This window comes from Babylonia areolata, chromosome 12 (genome assembly GCF_041734735.1).
Source record: "Babylonia areolata isolate BAREFJ2019XMU chromosome 12, ASM4173473v1, whole genome shotgun sequence".
In the NCBI taxonomy this organism is placed as follows: Eukaryota; Metazoa; Mollusca; class Gastropoda; order Neogastropoda; family Buccinidae; genus Babylonia; species Babylonia areolata.
In genome coordinates, this window is record NC_134887.1 from 32,971,542 (window position 1) to 32,994,921 (window position 23,380).

At 42.7% G+C, this 23,380-nt stretch overlaps 2 protein-coding genes across 2 annotated transcripts in view; both read right to left on the bottom strand.

The window, feature by feature from the left end:
• The window catches only part of LOC143288546 (protein PALS2-like), a 31,113-nt gene extending 24,479 nt beyond the window's left edge, over positions 1-6,634 (bottom strand). Inside the window, exons 1-6 of the mRNA XM_076597139.1 lie at positions 6,539-6,634; positions 5,048-5,112; positions 4,473-4,591; positions 3,796-3,951; positions 1,788-1,943; positions 730-808 (exon numbers count right to left, since the gene is read on the bottom strand). Of these exons, the coding sequence (XP_076453254.1) occupies positions 730-808; positions 1,788-1,943; positions 3,796-3,951; positions 4,473-4,591; positions 5,048-5,081 (544 nt within the window). The 5' untranslated portion in view covers positions 5,082-5,112; positions 6,539-6,634. The remainder of the gene's footprint in view (positions 1-729; positions 809-1,787; positions 1,944-3,795; positions 3,952-4,472; positions 4,592-5,047; positions 5,113-6,538) is intronic.
• Positions 6,635-12,837: 6,203 nt separating this feature from the next.
• LOC143287901 (carbonic anhydrase 1-like) overlaps positions 12,838-23,380 on the bottom strand; it is a 15,067-nt gene continuing 4,524 nt past the window's right edge. The window contains exons 3-8 of the mRNA XM_076596142.1: positions 20,872-21,036; positions 19,429-19,577; positions 17,811-17,909; positions 15,338-15,395; positions 14,426-14,583; positions 12,838-12,966 (exon numbers count right to left, since the gene is read on the bottom strand). Of these exons, the coding sequence (XP_076452257.1) occupies positions 12,838-12,966; positions 14,426-14,583; positions 15,338-15,395; positions 17,811-17,909; positions 19,429-19,577; positions 20,872-21,036 (758 nt within the window). The remainder of the gene's footprint in view (positions 12,967-14,425; positions 14,584-15,337; positions 15,396-17,810; positions 17,910-19,428; positions 19,578-20,871; positions 21,037-23,380) is intronic.

Sequence of the window (23,380 nt, forward strand, 5' to 3'; positions counted from 1 at the left end):
CACTCTGAGTCACGTCGCAAAACAACACGCCACACAATGGCCCTTGACAGCCTACAGTAGGAAAAAGTAAAACACACTTTTTTAAGCTTAGAAATTAGATAAAATAAATAAACAAGTCAATAAATCAAAACAGAACACAGAAACACACACACCCACATAAACACACACCCACCCACACATGCATACACACCCACACATACATACACACACACCCACACATACATAGACACCCACACCCATACATACCAACACACACACATACCACAACCACACATATCCTCATACACATGCCCACATCAACACATACGCACCCACATCCTCACATACAAACACACACACCCAGCTACACCCATACACACACACACATCCACATACCCACACACACACCCACATCCACCCACATTTCCACCCCCCCTCCCACAACCACCCAGATATCCCCCCCCCCCAAATCCACCCACATATCCACACACACACCCACATCCACCCATATACCCACAAATCCACCCACATATCCACACACACCCCAAAATCCACCCACATATTCACAAACAGCCCAAAATCCACCTACATACCCACAAACACCTCAAAATCCACCCACATATCCACATACACCCCCAAATCCACCCACATACCTACAAACACCCCAACATCCACCCACATATCCACATACACCCCAACATCCACCCACATACCCACAAACACCCACAACATCCACCCACACACCCCTACCTTGTCGGTCAGCCAGGCTGCCTTGCAAGATGCGAGCCACCTTGAGGTTGTTCTCTCTGTCCAGGTTGACCGTGATGCCCTGCGACACACAGTCAGCATGGCTTTCTTGTAGACTGAGAAGACACGATTAATGTTAGGAAGCCAGAGATGCCAACCCCTGTCAAGTGTTTGTAGGAACAATCGGGAAACTTGGCAGGAACACTTTGATTTTGGTAGGAACACTCAGACTCCGAGCCACATCAGCTTGTTCTTTCCTTGCACTCCATAGCTTAATCCACCGGGCATAGATGTCGTTTGACCAAGATGCAACTTGATTTAGCCACGTTCTCTATTGTTCAGGCAAATGATTAAGCTGATTGGCCTACTCAATGCTGTTTTAAAGTAAACTCGCACACGATTAGCTGAGCATCATCACGCAAGACCAAGGTTAGTAGTGACTGCCCTGGCCTTGTGATCGATATGTCTTGAGTGTCTGGGTAATGCTATGACAAGAAAGCATGTGGCCAAGCTATGTAGTTGAAAATAAACTCGTCGGAATAATTCTGACGTTGGCTTAATGTCGGAACAAACTGCGATCAAGCGTAACAAAATATGGTGAAATTGTAACAGTTGGCATCTCTGGGCAGCCAGGACAGCGTACATTATATGAGTAATTCAGAAAAAGTCTTATAAATCATATTGTGATAATCAGCTTACTCAAGAAGGTGCTGTATCACCAATCTCTGGATACAAACATGCATATACACGCACACACTCTCTCTCTCTGAGACACACATTCATAATTTTTTTTTCTCTTTCAAACAGACTCACACACACATACACTTGTACTACACTCTCTTACACCAACACCCACAATCTCTGTCTCTCTCACTCTCTCTCTCACACACACACACTTTCTTTTTCCTTCAAACAGACACACACACACATACACTTGTGTGAAACTCTCTTACTTTTACAGCCACACTCATGCCCATTCACACACACACACACACTGACAACCAACACACAGCCACACTCACGCTCATTCACACACGCACACTGACAACCAACACACTAACCAATGGCTGTTTCCCCTGCTTGGTGATGGTAATCAGAGTATGATTTTCACCCACGGTGTCAAACACAGGTGGGGGTGGTGCGCTCAGGCCCAGCAGCATTTGTGGCTCGTCTCCATAGTTCTGTTGAGCGACGTCGTCATGGGCCATGATCAAGCCCTGAAGGAACAGAGAGAAGACAGTCATATGTATGTGTGTGTGTGTGTGTGTGTGTGTGTGTGTGTGTGTGTGTGTGTGTGTAGCACGTGTGCACATGTGTGTGTGTTTGTATCGGTGTGTATCTGTGTGATTGTGACAGACCAAGAGTTTGCTTTATTAAATTTTGAATAATGTTCGTGCTCATGAATGTTATTCAAATACACATCCTCATGTACACATATGCATGCACATACCATGCCCACACAAGCGTGCGTGTGCACACACACAAGCACAGAGTATCTCAGTCAGCCAACGCATGAAAGAGAACCACGACTCATGATGGTTTATTCACTTCAGGCTTGGTCCCTCATGAAGGGGAATGTGTATGTAAGGCTGCATACATGGCAGGGTAGATAAATGAAACAGTCAATCACAAAAAATGTTACACGTCTGTACGAGTGTGTATGCGCTCGTCACTGAAACCTGACTGAATGACAGAAAACAAATGATGAGTACCCAATGGCAGCCATCAGTCTGCTCTATCCAGGTAGGCAGCCTGTTGTGCAAATGGCCCTGTGTCTGAGAGAGAGAGAGACAGAGACAGAGACATACAGACAGAGAGAGACAGAGAGAGACACAGAGAGAGAGAGAGAGACACACACACAGCACAACACATCAGACAGTGACTGTGCATACACATGCTCCTAGTGACTGCCCCTTCCCCTTGTTGAACTGAGTTCCTTGTACATAACTGTGTGGCAGTTTATCCTTTAGAAGGACTGGCCAGAGACAAAAAGGAAATTTTCTATCTAAACTAGTGCAGACTCTGGCAGGGGTTTGACATTCCTGTCCTGTGCAAACTACTATCCTCCTATGCGGAGAAAACGAAACTACGGCTGATAACCTCCCGGAAGTAGGTAACCTCCCCTTTGTCCCGCTGGCTAGCGCCCTCTTTTTCCGGCAGCCATTATGACTCCTGTTCCTGTGCTCTCAATACGGCTAAGTTTTTTTTCGTATTTTCTGTCTGTCTGTCTGTCAATTCTCTGGCGTTCTTGTTTTTTGTCAAATTTTGTCTTGAACCAGGTCACATAATTATATGATTCGATTGGGAGATCGGGCTAAAATTAAGGCGCAATCGATTCGTGGACACTCTGGGCCTCATTCAGCAAGTATGCTCATCTGTCTGGTTCTGTGTCACCTTACTCATATTTCACTGAATGCACATTCATTCATAATGAACAGTGAATTTGCCCAATCTGTTTTATATTTGTTTTTGGTTTTGTTTTTATTTTGTTTTGTTCATTTATTTAATTGTAAATGTGACTGAATATCTTTCCAAAATGTAATTTGGAAGTTTCAGTTGTCAAATATGAAACCAAAGCAGACAAAAAGGACAAAAACCAAAAACCTACCTCATGCACTCTAAATGAGGCCACAAGTGACAACAGTAATGTTAATACACCTGATGTGACAAAAAAACAACAACAAACAAACATGAACAACATACAACAGCTCACACAAAGAAAAAAAAGGAAAAGAAACAAGAACATCATGCAACTCTCTCTCATACACACACACAAAAAAACCTCCCCAACACCCCCCCCCCCAACCCCTCTCAAATAACCCCCTAAAAACACACACATGCACAAGCACACACTCTCACACAAACACACTGACATACACCCCTCCCCATGCACACAAACTCACCCCCTTCTTCCCCCCCTCTCCCCCACTCACACTCCCACACAGACAAAAAACAACAACATCCCAACAACAACACCCACACACCCATACTGATACACACACATATATACATACTGACACACAAACACTCACACCCCCCCTCCCACACACACAGACACAGACACAAGACCTTCATGTGTGGCTTCCCCAACAGGTCCTTCAGCTGAGCGGCTCTGCCATTGGTGGCTGAGTGAGCCGTCACAATGTCAAGAACATCCAGCATGACCTCTCGACCCTTCTCACTCTGGGGGTCAGGGATGTGCCTAGTTGTCAGGTCATCGTACATCTGTCATGACAGCAAGTGGTTCATCAGGTGCACACCTAGTTCAAGTTCCCAAACCTTTTCTTCTGCTTCTGTTTTTTTTTTTTTTAAAATAAATAATAATAATCCATTTTACACAGCGCCTGTCCGTGTGAAACATGCTCAACAAACACTAAAGTATGTTCAAACACACCAAAGATATGCACATATAAACACCACTCTCATCATACATCACAATACCTAAATAATGCACATTTCATATATATATATATATCAAACTACACTAAAATTCTTTAAACCATACCACAGTACTTAAAAACCAACCCCAAAACTTAAAACGGATTTCCTTAGTATTATTACTGTTCATGATGGTCAATAATATTGACAATAAAATTATCATCATGTTAAAAAAAAAAAAAAAAAAAAAAATCCACTATAATCATCATACAATGAAAAATAAAGGGCATCCTTTCTCTGACATCAATTTCATCCACAGAAATTGTAAAAGCACATGAAAGCAAATGGCAAAAATTTAGTTACACTACCTCAAGGATTGCGCCGAGTGCTGGATTCTCAAAGAAATCCTGAAGAAAGTCAGCCTCTGCCTCTGATGCGCCCTCATCTTCAAATGTTCCTATGTTGTCTTGGATAGTTTCAAGAGCATCTGGAAATGAACTGCAGTTTGTAAAATGCATATGGTGTAAAGAGCACACACACACACACACACAAAGACACACATGTAATGACATTAAATAAAAGTATGCCTACGACACAGATATGTATACAAATATGTACTTCATTAATTGTGAATAGTAGATGTTCAGTGTGAATACACCAATGCTCAACATGTATCTAGTTCCAAACAAGCCATTCAAGTGTTTTAACGCTTTGTTTTAAATCTTACCAATGGTTTCCTATTTGCATGATGCATCAATAACTTTAGTTCATTAGTTTTAAGCAACACTTCATTTAATCAATAACTGATCCATTTTTTCATTCATTAATCACCATAAAAAAACTTCAAAAACAGATTCATGGACAAGAGAGAACTTTCTGCTGTTTAAAAAAAACCCTTCATTTATTCTTTTTTTACATTTTTTTTAAACAGTATATAACTTACCAATAGCAGAGACTGTTTTCTTTCCTGTTGGCATTTCTTTCACTCGGCTGTTACTTCATACAGAACTGAAAGAAAATAAATTTATGTACAACACTGTTTATTTAATGCATCATACACTGAGTGCTCAAGATACTTCAAATTCACATGTACAGAATAAATGCATATGCGTGTATGTACAAAGCTGCTCCAGAAAATATATGTGTGTTTGTGCCTCAATAGGAGTCACTGACTTTTGTGATACCAGAATCATACTGAAAAGCTTGCTGCCAGGGTCCAGGGGCTTCATGTTGGGGTGCTAACTTTTTTTTTCCTTTTTCTTTTAATGCCAAAATGCCAGCTGACACACAAATCCTTATGAAAAATGCAAGTACTCTCATCCATTTCATAAATGTGCTTATGTATGCATGTTTACTCATATAAGGATATACATATAATGATATATGTACATGTGTGTAGAACTACTAGAAGTGTGTCTGTATAATGATACTTGTGAGTAGGCATCAATCTATATATAATGTGTATGGAAACAGAAATAGAAAACTAGAAATAGAAATCCTTATGAGATTAGTGCTTATTAAAACGACTTACCTACAAAAACAGATGCACCACACACACTCATCAACATATTTATGAGACACAAATAAGCATTTATAGTTACACTCTTTCCCTAATTCAAGGGCACACAACTTCCTTTCTACTACATTATTCTTGTATTCTCCTCAGTTTGAGTGGTGGTTTGCATAATGTCTAAATCCCAGCATGCTACTCAAGAGGTAAGACTTTGATATTGAAATATATTTGTTTTAAATAAAAGTTAGTAACACACATGTTATGATATCACATTCATACCCAAATATTAACTGATGAATTGAATTAATCTGAATGTATCTGATACACTGAACTAGTTTTCATTTAATCAAAACTAGGTCAGTCCAACTTGCTTGTTCCTTGGGACTAAACCATAGCAAGCACATTCCCAGGCCATCATCATGTTTCAAAAGAAATGAAAAGAAAAAAAGTTGAAACATTATTTTCGTTCGGACCTAATTCTGAATTTGCTGTTAAAGTTTGCTTATTCACCTTCTGAACGATGCCTCAACTGTTGAAAAGCTGAAATGGGAATAAAAGAAAACAAAACAACATACCACCACAAAAGCCTTTGTGATCGTTACGACAAAACGAACAATGCAAGATCACTAAAAGAAAGTGACATCAGAAGCTGCCACGCCTTGTTACAGATCGACTACTGGTGTGACTGCAGCATATGAAAAAAGCTTCAACCCTGTTCATTAATATCGAACAAACATGATCAAAAAGTTTACGTGACAACACTTCCTGATTTTCGAAGCTCCGTCACCAGGCAGTTCGAAATAACTTCTTATATTATTTTCTTTCGGGTTGCTTTGTATGTTCCCACTTTAATTACAAGAGAAAAGATTGTTGAAAAATCGGTAAAGAATATGCATTCATATACACCCAAATGAAACATACCTGGCAGATGGAAAATCAAAATGATTTCAAAAAGAGCGCAACCTCAACAAGAACACTTGTTTGGCGTCTGCTTTCGACTTCGCACTTCCTGTTTTGACAATCGATTTGCTTCCGGTACAACACGATAATGTTACTTCCGGACTAATTGAAGAGAGAGAGAGAGAGAGAGAGTACATCCAACACGATAATGTTACTTACACTAATTGAAGAGAGAGAGAGAGAGAGAGAGAGAGAGAGAGAGAGTAAAATGAACATCTTTACAGTCATTAAAATGATCGTCTTACTATGAAAGAGTTACTGATTTCCTCTGTGTGTGTGTGTGCGTGTGTATTGTATGCACGCTACGTATATGTGTATGAAATTTAGGCTATTTCTTTATTTATTTGGGCCCCATAAACTTGCGTAGTATGGCTGCCTACATCAGTGGCGAGGTTAAAAACGGCCATACACGAAAAAGCCCACTCAACATGAAAGGTAGAGCACGATGCTTTGCAAATCAAACAAATATCGGCATCATTTCCAAACCAACATTGCGCAAATTTCTTCAAAACGGAACAGAGTCTCTGTGGGCCTTTCCAAATACAATAAACTGAGCAACACACTAGACGCCACGTTCTTGGCATCAGAGATCTTTTCCCATCCCTCTTGCGGCCAGTCAGTGGCAGCCTCTGTGCGTGTGTGTATGTGTGTGTTTGTGTGTATGTGTGGGTCTGTGCTTTTGAGTGCGTTTGTGAATGCGCGAGAGTGAAAGTGTACACAAGTGTCAGGAGAGATATGTGTACGTGTGTGTGTGTGTGTGTGTGTGTGTGTGAGGGGAGGTGGGAGTGCGGGGGGAGGTGGGATAGAGGATGAGGTATGTGAGTGTATGCATGCCTACACTGTGGGAGCATCAGGATATTGGAACGTATATATATATATATCTATATCTATATATATATATATATCTTTGTATGTACGTGTGTGGGGTTGGGGGTGGGAGATATGGGCGTATGTGTGTGTGCTTGTACAAGTAAGTGTTCATCTCTGTGAGTATGTGTTTGTGTGTGTGTGTGTGTGTGTGTGTGCCGTGGAAGCTGCGATACGTAGACTAGAAATGAGTGTGTGGAGGAGGGGGTAGAGGAGGTGCAAGGTAATGTGTGTGTGTGTGTGTGTGTGTGTTGGAGCTCATGTACGTTTATATGTATTTGACTGTGCTTTCATATCTGTGAAACTGCATGTTTGGTGCATTTCTGTTATGCATGTGTGGGTGTATGTGTGAATGTGTGTCTTCATGTTTTACATTTATTCGCTTATTTATCACCATTGTTGTCTTATTTATTTATTTATTTATGTTTTATTATTATCATTTTATTAGTATTACTAATATTATTACTACTACCTTTTTCTATATCATAATTATTATTTATTTATTTATTTATGCAAGCTTATCTATTATTTATTCCCCCGTTTTTGTTTTTTTTGGTTTTTTTCAAGGCCTGACTAAGCGCGTTGGGTTACGCTGCTGGTCAGGCATCTGCTTGGCTTGGCAGATGTGGTGTAGTGTATATGGTTTTGTCCGAACGCAGTGACGCCTCCTTGAGCTACTGAAACTGAAACTGTGACTGTCTGTGCCAAGGAGAAAGAAACAAGATAATGACTGATCATTGATAATCACTATATCGGTTACTTGGTGTAAGGGTGTCTCAGTAGAGATTGCCACCCACTTTTTTTCCCCTCTAGTTGCTGTTAAGTGTGCTACTGAAATGTAATTTACTTTGACCGTCGTGACATCAGTCAGTCACAGATATGTTGTAAAACTCAGTATTATGATCTCATCATGGTAGCTAATGGTGCTTCAGTATTATTTTTCATATTTATTACTTTTCAGCTTAATATGTTTTACTTTTGACTTCGTTTTAACAAATTCTATATACGTTTAGATGTCAGTGTTGAAAATCACATCACTATACCGCGTCTCAGTGTTGATATACGTTTTGATACTGCGGTAAAACACGTTGATCCGGATTGCTCGATAGTATAATTTATTAGTGTGGCGGACATGGAATACCCAGACAATAAAGAACGTTGTAGTTTCCCTTTTCAGCCGCTCTGTTTGCTCGTGTGCATGCTGAGGAATGAGACTCGGTCAGCCGATGGACTTCTCATCCAGTGTTCTTCAGGAGTCGCCAGTGGTCAGGTCTCCAGGTCCCGTTTCGGCATGGTGTTGTGCCACGGTCCTTTGAAAAGACGCTTTACTCCGACTTTCCTCACTCCACTGACCAAGGTGTGAATGGGTACCTGACTTCGGTTTGGGAAGGTTAAAATGACGGAAGGAGAGGACTGGGCCCCGCCTTCCTCAACAGCGGAGACAGTGGATATGAATTCACTGCCCCGATGACCGTGTAGAAAGCTATGTCTGTGACCTTTAATCTGTTATTGTGTTTTAACTTAAAACTGAGAAATGGCGGAAGAATACAGGTTGTAAACAGCACAGGCTAAACAGTGTGTGGTTTGTCTTATTTGAAAGAGCGACTGATTTCTGAAACAACATGAAGTAAGTGTGTGATCTGCCTCCTCTGTTCAGTTCATAAGAGCCAAAGTTATGACGGCCGCGTCCAACGTACCACTGACACACCCGGCGTTCTTCTTAAACACACACACACACGCATAAATACATACACGCGCGCGCGCGCGCACGCGCACGCCGGCACACACACAAACACACACATACACACACGCGCACGCGCGCGCGCGCGCACACACACACGCACACACAAACACACACACTGTCACACACACACACACATTAAACATTTTTTTTTTTTAATCCCTTCTCCCGTAATTCTCCCGTGAAGACAATCACTGAACCCAAGAGAGAGAGAGAACGTGTGTGTGTGTGTGTGTGTGTGTGTGTGTGTTTGTGTGTGTGTTTGTGTTTCAGTATAACTGTGTGTGTGTGTGTGTGTGTGTGTGTGTTTCAGTACAATTTTCCTTGTGTGCGTACGTGCGTGTGTGTGTGTGTGTGTGTGTGTGTGTGTGTGTGTGTGTGTGTGAGAGAGAGAGAGAGAGAGAGAGAGAGAGTAGAAGAAGAATAAGAACAAGAACAAGAACAAAAACTTTAATCTCCAGGCCTCCGGCCCCTAGAAAGAGGTCAAACGTACACAATATGGTGATCACGCTGCGACAACAAAATGTAAAATACATACTAACTTAAACATGTAGAACAAAAGTGCTTCTTGTGCGTAGAAAATTAATTCTAACTTTCATCATTGTTGTCACAGAATTGCTGTCGTATCTTCGGTGCATTAAATATATAAACGCAGAGTTTACGAATACTGTAATCAGAACCATTCTTCAGCAAGTGAACATACGATTGACCTTCAGAGTTCAGATGTTTTTGCCGCAGGTTTTTGTAAAGGACACAATTGTTTATAAAATGGTTTTCATCTTCGACTACATTACAACGTTTACATGCGTAATTTGAATTACATATGAATGTTCTCCTAAAAAAAATGATCTATTTATTGGGAGCAAACCAAGCCATAATTTTACCAAACAGTCCCTACAAAACTTTTTATCCACAAAGTCAAAATATTGCTCACACTGAAAACCAGTTTTAAACAGTCTGTAGTTATGATATATATCTTTAGACATTACCGACTCGTCCCACTCTTGCATAAATATATCTTTCATTTTTTGCTTAAATAATGACAAAAAAGTTTGCTCACAACCAACGCCTTGTTGCAACCAGACATATCTAAAGCCAAGTCTAAATAAAGTTGTTTTTTGTTGTTGTTTTTTTAAACTAAAGACACCCAGCATTTTTTCCCCTTTCGTCTAGGTTAAACGACATCAAATATGGCTGTTTGGGTAATCGGTGCACATTCATATTCAGCAACTTTAACCAGTACTTGATACACCTTGTTGCACTATTTATATACAGTGGATAACGTCCTAATTCGCCGTATGCGAACTTGTTTGGTACTCTAAGTGGTATGTTCAAAAAACGTTTACATGCAAAGGAATGAACCTTCTCAATATTATCAAGTTTGTTAAGACCCCACATCTCAGAAGCGTACAAAAGAATGGGTTGCACCTGAGCATAAAATATTTAGAAAAAACATCCTTTGGAAATATCATTCAGCTTCGTTATATATTTTAAACAGTCAATGTATACATGTTTGCCTTTTGCTGCTAAAATCCCTACTCCTTTGTTTATACTTTTTTTTTCTCGTAAAAACAAACCCTAGATAATTATATTCATTCACTACTTCTAGAGCATTTCCATCAAGATTCCACTTTTCATATTTTCCCAAAAAGCCACCTTTTCGAAAAACCATCATTTTAGTCTTGTCAGTATTTACATTCAAGAAGAGTGTTTCACATGCATTATTCAGAGTATTAATTTGATTTTGCAGACCAATCGCAGTGTTAGATAGCAATACTATGTCATCCGCGAACAGAAGAATGTACAACTCTAATAAATCATACAAAAACTGAATTCCATGAATACCACTGATTTCAATTGCTGATGCAATTTCGTTAACAAACAACGAAAACAATATAGGGCTTAACATACAACCTTGCCTTAGGCCAACGGGACAATAAAAAAAAACTCAGTTAACTTATCTTCAATACGAACACAAGACGTAACACATTTATACATAGCAATGATAGCATTCATAAATTTCCCCTTTATACCCTTCTGAATCAAAATATCGAACAAAGACTGACGCTGCACAGAGTCAAATGCTTTTCTCAGATCAACAAAACAGGCGTAAAGCTTACCTCCCGTCTTTGATAAAGATTTCTCAATAACCGCGTTCAGAGTAAAAATATGGTCTGTTGTGGCATAACCACGCCTGAATCCAGCCTGTGACTCTGTTAGCATATCATTTTCTTCAGCCCTTTTGACAAGTCTTCCGTTTAGCACTGATGTATAACATTTGCTAATAAGACTGAGCAAAGACACGCCCCTATAGGTGTCTGTTGAACTACTATATCCCTTTTAAAAAAAACTCAGTGGAACAATTATTATTGCTTTCGCCCATTCATCTGGATACGTGCCCTTATCAAACAGAATGTTAAACAGTTTTGTTAAAAAAAAATGTACAGCAATATTATCAGCTGATTTTAACATTTCTGCCAAAATACTGTCTACACCACAAGCCTTGCCTTATTTAAATTTCCGAATAGCATCTGCAACTTCTTGTTCTGAAATAGCATGACTGAGTTCATCAGATATATTTGATTCCTCTGGTTGCATTTCACTAATGGCTCTGCTATCAGTAGTTATAACCTCGTTCTGAGTAAATAAATTCCGAAAGTGTTCAAACCATTCATTTTCTTTAATGTCTTTAAATACTCCTATTTTCCTTCTTCCAAACAACAGAGAGAGAGAGAGAGAGAGAGAGAGAGAGAGAGAGAGAGAGAGAGAGATCGACCAACAGAGAAGTGTGTGCTGTGTACGCGCGCGTCGTGCGTGTGTGTGTGTGTGTGTGTGTGTGTGTGCGTGGGTGCGTGTGTGCTTGTGTGTGCTTGTGTGTGCTTGTGTGTGTGTTTGTTTGTTTGTGTGTGTGTGTGTGTGTGTGTGTGAAGGCAAGACAAGACAAGACAATACAAGAGAGAGAGAGAGAGAGAGAGAGAGAGAGAGAGAGAGAGAGAGAGAGAGAGAGAAGGGACAGCACATACGAGAACTCTGCTTTGGTTGGCCCTACGAGTTCGATTAACGGAATGCAGAAACCGATAGCATTTAAACCAAATGAAACCAATAACCACCACTACCACCACCACAAAAAAGTCCCTGAACCCAATAAAACCAGCCAACATCACCACCTCCCCCCCCCCAGACACCGTTTTCCCGCCCAGGATAACTACGCTACGGCGAAACAACCACAAAAGTTGACGTTCTGCGTATTTTTAGTCTTGTTCTTAATTGCTAAAACCCAATCGAACTGAAATGACCAGCTTCTCTGACACTATTCTTCTTCTTCTTTTCCCTCTGTGAAGAGTCCGTCATTGGGGCGCCGCACAGAACTGTTCACCGGATTCTTTCACCCTATCACCTTGTCCTGATCTTCAACAGAAATGTCTGACAAAACTATTATAAAAAAAAAAAAAAAAAAAGAAGAAGAAGCAGAAGATGAAGAAGAAAAAGACAAACTAACGAACGAACGAAATTTTATTTTTTCCAGGGTATTGAGATAAGCATATGAGAGAGAGCAAGCGAGCGAGCGAGAAAGACTTCAATTCGGTGGGGTCGAACGCGGGAACACAGGTGTATAAACAGGTGAAAATAGGCATATAAGCATCATGATGCTTCATCGCGCCCGGAAGACAGGGTTGTTGCTGACGATGGACCTTCGGAAGCTGGCCTGGATTGGACGTGAGTTGCTGGCCACCAGTTGTCTCCCTGGCAGCCCTTGTCTCAAAGCTTGGAACGCTTGAAACTGAAGGAAAGAAAAGAAAGGACAAATGATCGACAACAACAATAACAACAAACAAACAAAAAAAGAAAAAAAAGAGAGAGATAGAGAGGGAGAAAAGAAGAAGAAGAAGAAGAAGAAGAAGAAGAAGAAGAAGAAAGAATGTCTGAAATGTTATTGTAATCAACAAACTTCAAACATGTAGGTTATCGATGACCTTCAAATTGTAGTCCTTTTTAAAAATAAACAAGAAGAGAGAACTTCAAACTATACGATGAATTGAATAAACTAAAGAAAGCATACGAACGTAAGCAGTCACTAAACTTCAAACTGTAGCATGGGAAAAAAAAATCGAAAACATACTTTTGTAATCACAGAAATTCAAACTGTAGCATGGGAAAACAATTGAAAACATACTTTTGTAATCACAGAAATTCAAACTGTAACATGGGAAAAAAATCGAAAACATACTTTTGTAATCATAACTACAAGCTGTAGCATGAGAAAAAAACAAAAAACGAAAACATACTTTTGTAATCACAGAAATTCAAACTGTAGCATGAAACAAATGAAAGTAAAGGAAAGGTTATACAGGTGGGCTAATTGCTGAGTTCCAAATTTAGATCTAGAGGTCCATTGATCATCGAGTAGAATTTAGTGGCGGTTAATTTGACGTTTGTGGTTTCCCCTGACAATGGGATTGTGGCAATCTCTGGTTGGAAGATGCCCACAAGAATTTCAACTTTCAAAACAGAATTTCCAAAAACATGGAGCACAGATGACATTGAAAGAGTTTCCTCCTCTTACCCAAGCTATGTACAAGTAGACACACACACACACACACACACACACACACACACACTGTGTCTGAATCTGTCTATCTGCCTGCAAATTTGTCTATCAATTTTGTAAAATTGACTCATCAGCCAAAATGAAGAACATGCATACAGCATCGCGATTTTTATTTTTATTTCAAAGACTGTCCTGTTAGCTTCGGCTTTCACATCCTATCAGCAGCTTACGATTGATTAGTCAGACAGCGAAGCATTAAAAACATCACGCTTATCAGTCTGCGCTGAGCACTCACCACAATTATTATGACTGATCAGAAAACAACACACAAATCATCTCAAACGTTGATTGGTCAATGCAGAGCGTTACATCACCGTCTCATTTCTCACCCGACCTGCTCATTGGACAATGTTTGCACGTGCTCGAAGAAACGGTCCACATAACGTTGATTGGTCAATTCAGAGCATTACGCAATCGTCACATTTCTTACCCTACATGCTCACTGGACAATGTTTGCAAGTGCTCAAAGGGTCCAGATATTTGGTTGGTCAATTCAGAGCATTTCGTCATCGTCACATTTCTCAACCAACCTGCTCATTGGACAATGTTTGCACGTGCTCGAAGAAACGGCCCATATAACGTCGATTGGTCAATTCAGAGCATTACGTCATCGTCACATTTCTCACCCTACCTGCTCAATGGACAATGTTTGCATGTGCTCGAAGACGGTCCAGATGACGTTCTCAGCGCAGGGGGGCGTGGTCATGCTGCCATAGTAACGGAAGCAGTGTTCCAGTCGGGTTGGCATCAGTTGTCGTATGTCCAGCCCTACAATGGGCACTTCGTCGCCTGAACAGTGCACACAGTCATGCGACAACGTTTAAATGCACGGTACTTTGCTCTGGGAGCTGAATAATCATGTCGTCTTGATCGAAATGAGACAGATTCTTATCATGACGAATATGCCTTGCGTGCAGCTTTGTAAGAATGTGTCCAGACCCAAATTGCAAATTGACTGTGATTATGTATGTTCATGTTTGCATATGTTGCCGTTTTTTTCCCCCTGACTTTGCACAGTACTCCTTCGCGAGGGTCATGGCCTGTTTTGAATAAAACGCCAGTATTCGTATTCGTATCCGTAATCCGTATCCCCCCTCCTCCTCCACGTCTCTCTCTGTTCATGTTTTGTCAGCTTTCTTACTTGATGCGGACACATCTCTTATTCCCTTCAACTCTCTCGTTAACAATGACAGCTCACCTCCTCCTTCTTCCTTCCTCTTCTGGTCTCCGTGTCTTTAGTCTCCTGCATCTTTAGTATTCTCCAGTTTTAGGTCTTTCCACTTCAAGTGATATTACACACACACACACACACATGCACACACACGCACGCACACGCACACACACACACACACATACACACACACACACAAGAACATATAGAGAGAGCGAGAAAAAAAAAACAGACAGAGAGAGAAGAGACAGAGAGAGACAGAGAGAGAGAGAGAGAGAGAGAGAGAGAGAGAGAGAGAGAGAAAGAGAAAGAGAGAGGGAGAGAGGTTAGGAGGTGAGAAGGACACACAGTCACACAACAAGGATGCCGTACCCACGTTATGTATGAAGTCAGTAGCGGCCACCACCCTCCACAGGGTTGGGTTGACGTTCTGAAATACACACAGCAAGGTTTCTTTTCTAAGTCTCTCTCTCTCTCTCTCTCTCTCTCTCTCTCTCTCTCTCTCTCTGTCTCTCTTTGTCTCTGTCTGTCTGTCTGTCTCTGTCTCTGCTTTCTGTCTGTCTCCAGTCTCCCCCTCCCCTCCTCTCTCTCTGTATACCCGTGTCTCTCTCTGTGTATATGCCTCTGTCTCTGCTTTCCGTCTGTATCTCTGTCTCTCTGTCTCTCTCTCTCCCTCTCTCTCTGTATATGCCTCTGTCTCTGCTTTCTGTCTGTCTCTCTCTGCCTGTCTCTCTCTGTCTGTCTGGCTGTCTCTCTCTGTATATGCCTCTGTCTCTGCTTTCTGTCTCTGTCTGTCTGTCTGTCTGTCTCTGTCTCTCTCTCTCTGTATATGCATCTGTCTCTGCTTTCTGTCTTCTCTCTCTCCCCCTGTTTCTCTCTCTGTCTCTATGTATGCCTCTGTTTCTGCTTTCAGTCTGTCCTCTCTCTCTCTCTCTCTCTCTCTCTGTATGCCTCTATATCTGCCTTCTATCTCCTTTCTGTCTGTTTGTCTGTCTCTGTTTCCGTCTCCGTGATTCTCTTTCAATTTCTTATCCCACTAATGCTTGCTTTGATGATCACATGAACAAATCAAAACAAAACTGTTAAAGACACTGACTAAAAAAAACAACGAGATCCAAACACAGACACAGACACACAGACACAGACACAGACACACACACACACACACACACACACACACAGACACACACACACACACACACTCTCTCTCTCTCTTATAAGTGGAATGATGGCCTAGAGGTAACGCGTCCGCCTAGGAAGCGAGAGAATCTGAGCGCGCTGGTTCGAATCACGGCTCAGCCGCCGATATTTTCTCCCACTCCACTAGACCTTGAGTGGTGGTCTGGACGCTAGTCATTTGGATGAGACAATAAACCGAGGTCCCGTACAGCATGTACTTAGCGCACGTAAAAGAACCCACGGCAACAAAAGGGTTGTTCCTGGCAAAATTTTGTAGAAAAATCCACTTCGATAGGAAAAACAAATATAACTGCACGCAGGAAAAAATACAAAAAAATGGGTGGCGCTGTAGTGTAGCGACGCGCTCTCCCTGGGGAGAGCAGCCCGAATTTCACACAGAGAAATCTGTTGTGATAAAAAGAAATACAAATACAAATACACACACACACACACACACACACACACACACACACACACACACACACACACACACACAGAGGAGGGCAGATCGACCAACATGCAGAGACAGCGGACTGACGAAACAAGACACCCACACAGAAAAGCGCAGACAGAAACAGAGAAAGATAAGGATAGAAAGAGACTAAAACAGACACCCAGACTGACAGACAGGGACAGCTTGCTCCCAAGTCGAAATAGACTGCCACCAGACAAAACAGACAGACAGACAGGGACAGGCAGATGAACAGACAGATAGACAAGGTCAAAAAGGACTGCTAGTCCTGCACCAGACAAGACAGACTGACGGAGAGACAGACAGACAGACAGAGAGACATCAGACAGGACATACATACAGACATACAGATAGACAAACAGACAGAAACACGTCAGACACAGACAAGATATACAAACAAGCAGTTAGACAGACAGACAGACAGACGGACAGGTGGACGGACGGACAGACCGACCGACCGACAGACAAACAGACCGATCGACAGACGGGCAGACAGGAATACATCAGACAAAACATCCAAACATCTAGACGGATGGACGAACAGACAGACAGACAGATGACAGACATTAGACAAGACTTATAAACAAACAGCCAGACGAACGGACGGACGGACAGACAGACGGACGGAGAGACAGACAGACAGACAGACAGACGGACATCAGACAAGAATAACAAACAAACAGCCAGACGGACGAATGAACAGACAGACCGACAGACAGACACACAGACAGACAGATGACAGACAAACAGAAATGCATCAGACAAGACATACAAACAGCTAGACGGACGGACGGACAGACATCAGATATCAAACAAAACACACAAAACAGAAAGACAGACAGAAATACATCAGACAAGACATACACACAAATAGCTAGACGGACGGACAAACAGCCAGCCAGCCAGACATTAAACATGACATACATACAAACAAACACTGAGCTAGACGGATGGACGACTGGACGGACAGACAGACAGACTGACTGACAGACAGACAGACGGACGAACGGACGGACGGACGGAGGGACTGACGGACAGACAGACGAACGGACGGACAGACAGACAGACAGACGGACGGACGGACGAACGGACGGACGGACGGACGGACGGACAGACAGACAGAGAGAAGGACGGACGGACGAACTGACGGACGGAATGACAGACAGACAGACAGACAGACAAAGGGCCGCTCACTCCCAGGTCGAAGAGGACAGCTAACACCGCCAGGCCGTCCTTCTTGCTCTTAGCTTTCGTCAGACTGCCGTATTTGTGGGCGTAACACAGGATGTGCATCTGTGTCCACACACACACACACACACATGCGTGCGCGCGTGTGCACGCACGCACGCAAGGACACACACACACACACACACGCGCACACACACACACACACACACACACACACAAATGCACACACACACACACACAATTTTTAATGCACACACGCACAAACACCAGATATGCTGAGAGAGAGAGAGACAGAGAGAGAGAGAGAGACAGAGAGAGAGACAGAGAGAGACAGATAGAGACAGAGACAGAGAGAGACACACACAGAGAAAGAAAGAGAGAGAGGGAGGAAGAGAGAGAGAGAGAGACAGACAGAGACAGAGACAAAGACAAAGAGACAGAGAGAGAGAGAGACAGAGAGACACACACACAGAGAAAGAAAGAGAGAGAGGGAGGAAGAGAGAGAGAGAGAGAGAGAGAGAGAGAGAGAGAGAGAGAGAGAGAGAGAGAGAGAGAACGAACGAACGAACGAAAATTTTATTTTACGATGGGAAAGGGGTAAGCACAAAGTGCTTGTTTACATCCGGCACTCTGTAAAAGAATAATAATGATAAGAGAGAAAAAAATGCGAGAGTCAAATTCACGCATGTACAAACATAAGTATAGATATTTATCTATAATAACGTACGATAACGCTATAATTTAAAAAGAACAACAACAACAGTGACAGTAGGGATGGGGAGTGGTGGAGAGCAGAAGGAAGAATGGACAAGGGGAAGAGTATAGAAAGTAGGGGAGGCTGACTGAACAGACAGGGATAGGTTTCACAACTGAATTAAAGGTCTTTTACAAACTTTGACATAAAACAATTTAACACATGGAGCAGTGTCAGATAGACAGACAGACAGACAGACAGACAGAGAGAGAGAGAGAGAGAGAGAGAGAGAGAGAGATACACACACACACACACTCACACACACACACACACACACACACACACACACACACATGGACAGACACAGTGAGAGACCAAATCACTCCTCTAGCTAGCAGGGCTGGGTAGAAACAAAGAAAGGAACCATCAGACTGAAATTTGTCACAACAGATTTCTCTGTGTGAAATCCGGGCTGTTCTCCCCAGGGAAATCGCGTCGCTACAGCGCAGCGTCTTTCCCCCTCTTGGCAGTCTGCAAGCGTATTTGTTTTCCCATCAAAGTAAAGTTTTCTCCAGAATTTTGTCAGAGACAACCTTTAGCTGCCAAACGTTCTTTTACGTGCGCTGTAAGCGCATGCCGCTGCACACCTGACTTCGGTTTATCACAAATTATCGCCCGAAAGACTGCCGTCCAGACCACCAATCAACGTCTGATGGAAGGGGAGAAAAAAGAAAAAAAATTGGCGAGGACAGGATTGGATACCAATGGGCCACCTGTCCACGTTGTTAACAGTCTCACATAGTTGATCTAAAAATAGATCAGCAGTCTCACTTCACTGATCTAAAAATAGACCAGTGGTCTCACCACACTGATCTAAAAATAGACTAGCGGTCTCACCTCACTGGTCTAAAGATAGATCAGCGAGCTCACCTCCAAGGGAAGGAGCACCCCGTTGATGGCGTGCTCAGAGCCGTGGTCGTGTTGTGAGGACCAGTGGAAATGGATGTTGCCTACACAGTAGGTCGTGCCTCGCACCCCCATCCCCTGAACGTAGAGCCTGGTTCGGGGAGTCAGCGTCACTGCCGCGTGGGCCACACACACACACACACACACACACAGACATATCAGCGTGCGGTGCGCGTGCACACACGTATTTCCAAGGCGTGCGCGCAGATATACACGTCCATGCGCGCGCGCACACACACACACACACACACACACACAAACGCGGACACAAGCACACACACACACACGCACACACACACACACAAACGCGGACACAAGCACACACACACACACACAAACGCGGACACATGCACACAAACACACACACATGCGCGCGCGCGCACACACACATACACACACACACACATGCACACACACACACACATGTACACACACACATACACAGACATACAAACACACACACGCATACACAAGCATATACACACGTACTTACGCGCTCGCGTCACACACACACACACACACACACACACACACACACACACACACACAGACACAGAGTCACTGAATCGAAAGGACTTTACAATCTCATCATTCTGGGCAAATCAGTTTAAAGTTCGTAATCTATCTGATTTTCTGACCCAAATATATCATTTTCTTGTAGATGAAAAATGAAATAACGAATAACAGCCTTACATACAAGTGATCAAAATCTTGTCCTGTCCGATTATGACCATCAGAACAGCAGAGGAGGCGAATGCTGTCCCCGCTTTCTGGGCTAGAATTTTATTATAGTGGAGAGTGTCTTGCCCAAGTTACATCCCTACTCTCTCGGCCAAGAGGGTTTTCAGGACAGTTGGCGTTGAGGATGGTCCGCAATAAGGCCAACAAGCCCCAAAGCCTGCAGCACAATGAGCCAGTGAAGTCTTGCCACCAAAGTTTGAGAGTCATAGTCCTTCACAAAAGACTAAGCATTTTATTGAAGTGCCACTGCTGTTGGGAAACCATTGATCATACAGTTACTTTGCTGTTGGCCCAACTGTCAGTCTCTGATTTAGGGCCAAGATAAGTAGGCAGTAATTCAACAATTGGCATACATAATGGCTTTAATGGGAATCATCTCTCTCTGTCTTCATTTTCTCAGTATTAGGCTATAACTCTCTCTTTCTCTCTCTCTCTCAGTCACAGACACACATAGACACACACAGACACATAGACACACACACACATGCGCGCGCAAGAAGCAAACAAAACACATAACGAATGGGTGCAAAACTTCGGCCATTTATCTTGAACTATTTTTGCTTAGAGAGAGAGAGAGAGAGAGAGAGAGAGAGAGACAGAGAGAGAGAGAGAGAGGAGGAGAAAGGGAGGGGTGTTCGACTGAAAAAAACACGAAAGGTCACGTACCCGTGTCTCCATCAAAACTAACACTGAAAGAAGCGGTCTGGGGCCGGAAGTTGATCAGCGTCACGTGCTCCAAGACGCTGAAGTGCACGTGCGAGGTCTGTATGTTGATTGGTGACTGGCGGCGTCCAGAGCACTGTGGGTACATGGACGGCCATTTGGAAGGCCCTGCAACATGAATATCTGTGATTAGTGTACAGGACGAATTAACTGACTTCCATTTTGAAGACCTTGGACTATGGACACGCATGAATGGTCAACGGGCTGCACTGACGGCCGTTTTTGAAAGCCGTAACAGAACATAAAAATGAATGGTTTACAGGAAACACTGACGACCATAATTATTGAAAGGTCCGTGGACCACGGACATAAAAAAAGACTGGTTTACAGGATATAATGACAGCCATTTAGACGACAATAGAACATGAATATAGAAATACAACCAGAAAAAAAAGAAAAGAAAAGAAAGAAAAGAGGAAGAGAAAGGCAAAATAAGTCGTCTGCTCCAAATAAAACAGCTGAAGGAAAGGGGCGATCAATCTTGTCACAAAGCACACACGCACGCTTCCCTCCCTTTTGACCGTGCACGCGGATGCTTCGACTTCCGAGATGGGGTGATGAATGAATGACTGCATGCACTGTGCAGTGGGGACAGACGGCCCTGTCATGTGAATAACCAAGTCAGTGATCAGCCATAAATAAGGTGAGGGGGGAATGGTGGGAAGGAGTGACAGGAAAAGCAGAAAATTGTGTTCGAACGGCTACGCCGGCGACAATGGTATTCTGTGCGAACATGTAATATGCATCCTAAAATACCACCACCATCAAAATCAGAAAAAAACCCAAAACAACATGATATATATCCCCCCGACCTCCATCCCTAAACAAACAGATCTACAGCAACAACAAATAACCACAAACCAACTACAGGACAAAACTCTATTAAACGGGAGCATGACTATGTTCCCTCAGCTCTATGTTCCCTCAGCTCTATGTTCCCTCAAGTCAAGTTACATGCTATGTCATGTCATGTCATAATGCCATGTCATATCATGCCATGTGCCATGACATATGCCATGCCATATTACATGACGTAAATGTCTCTTGACTTGAGGGAACATAGAGCTGAGGGAACATAGAGCTAATTCTCCTAACAAACCGCTCTATGTTCCCTCAGCTCTATGTTCCCTCAATTCAAGTTACATGATGACCAGAGGTCAAGCAATGGTCAGTGTGACAGTGTTCAAGCAATGGTCAGAATGATCATTGGTCAAGCAATGGTCGGAGTGACCAGTGGTCAAGCAATGGTCAGAATGACCTGTGGTCAAGCAATGGTTAAACTGACCAGTGGTCAAGCGTGAATTTATAATGAAAATGACGTGAGAGAGAGAGAGAGAGAGAGAGAGAGAGAGAGAGAGAAGCAAACGGATGGACAGACATACATACAAAAATACAGGCAGGAAAAAAAGACAGACAAATAGAGGAGTATGCGGAATCCAATTACACGCAGTGAGACATAACTACAATGTCACGCAAGTCTTGCTTACCACTGGTCACTTTGACATGACATGACATGACATGTTACTTGACTTGAGGGAACATAGAGCTGAGGGAACATAGAGCTGGGGAACATAGAGCTGAGGGAACATAGAGACGAGGGAACATAGAGCTGAGGGAACATAGAGCTGACCCCCCATTTATTAAACAGTTTGGAAAACACACTGTACAGTTTATTTACCAAGATCAATCAGAATGATTGCTTAATTAGGACCAACACGTGTGTGTGTGTCTTTTTCATTGTTGAGGGCCCACAATCTTATACATTGTGTGTGTGTGTGTGTGTGTGTGTGTGTGTGTGTGTGTGTGTGTGCGCCGGCGCGCGCGCTCGAGTCTCTATGTGTGTGTTATATGCATATAATATGTGTATAATATGTGTATGCACGCGTGTCTGTGTGTTGGGTTACGCTGCTGGTCAGGCATCTGCTTGGCAGATGTGGTGTAGCGAATATGGATTTGTCCGAACGCAGTGGCCTCCTTGAGCTACTGATACTGATACTGTGTGTGTGTGTGTGTGTGCCCACCAGCGCCCGATTTTTATTCACATAATTTCAGCGGCCAAAGTGCGTGAAAGGAAATGACACATGTCGACGATAGCGATCCGTCACTTGGACACAGGCAGTAAATTACGTCAATGACATGACCCAGGACTTCTTGTTTCCCAATCGGTTCACAACGAAACAGTCTCGACTCCTCTCTCCCGGCCCGTCAGTCAGTCGGTGACTCAGCCAGTGAGTTTACGTCATATCTCTGACACAAGTTCACATCATAAAGTTTACGTCATATCTCTGAAACATCGCCTTTCTTCTCCCGTCTTCTGTTTTAGATAGAGAGTATACAACAGTGGTGGAATTTATTTAATCCTGTCACACATGGTGACTGTAGACAACAATAAATCATCTGCTCTGTCTCTCTCTGTGACTCTGTCTCTGTCTCTCTTGTACAAGGGCCTATG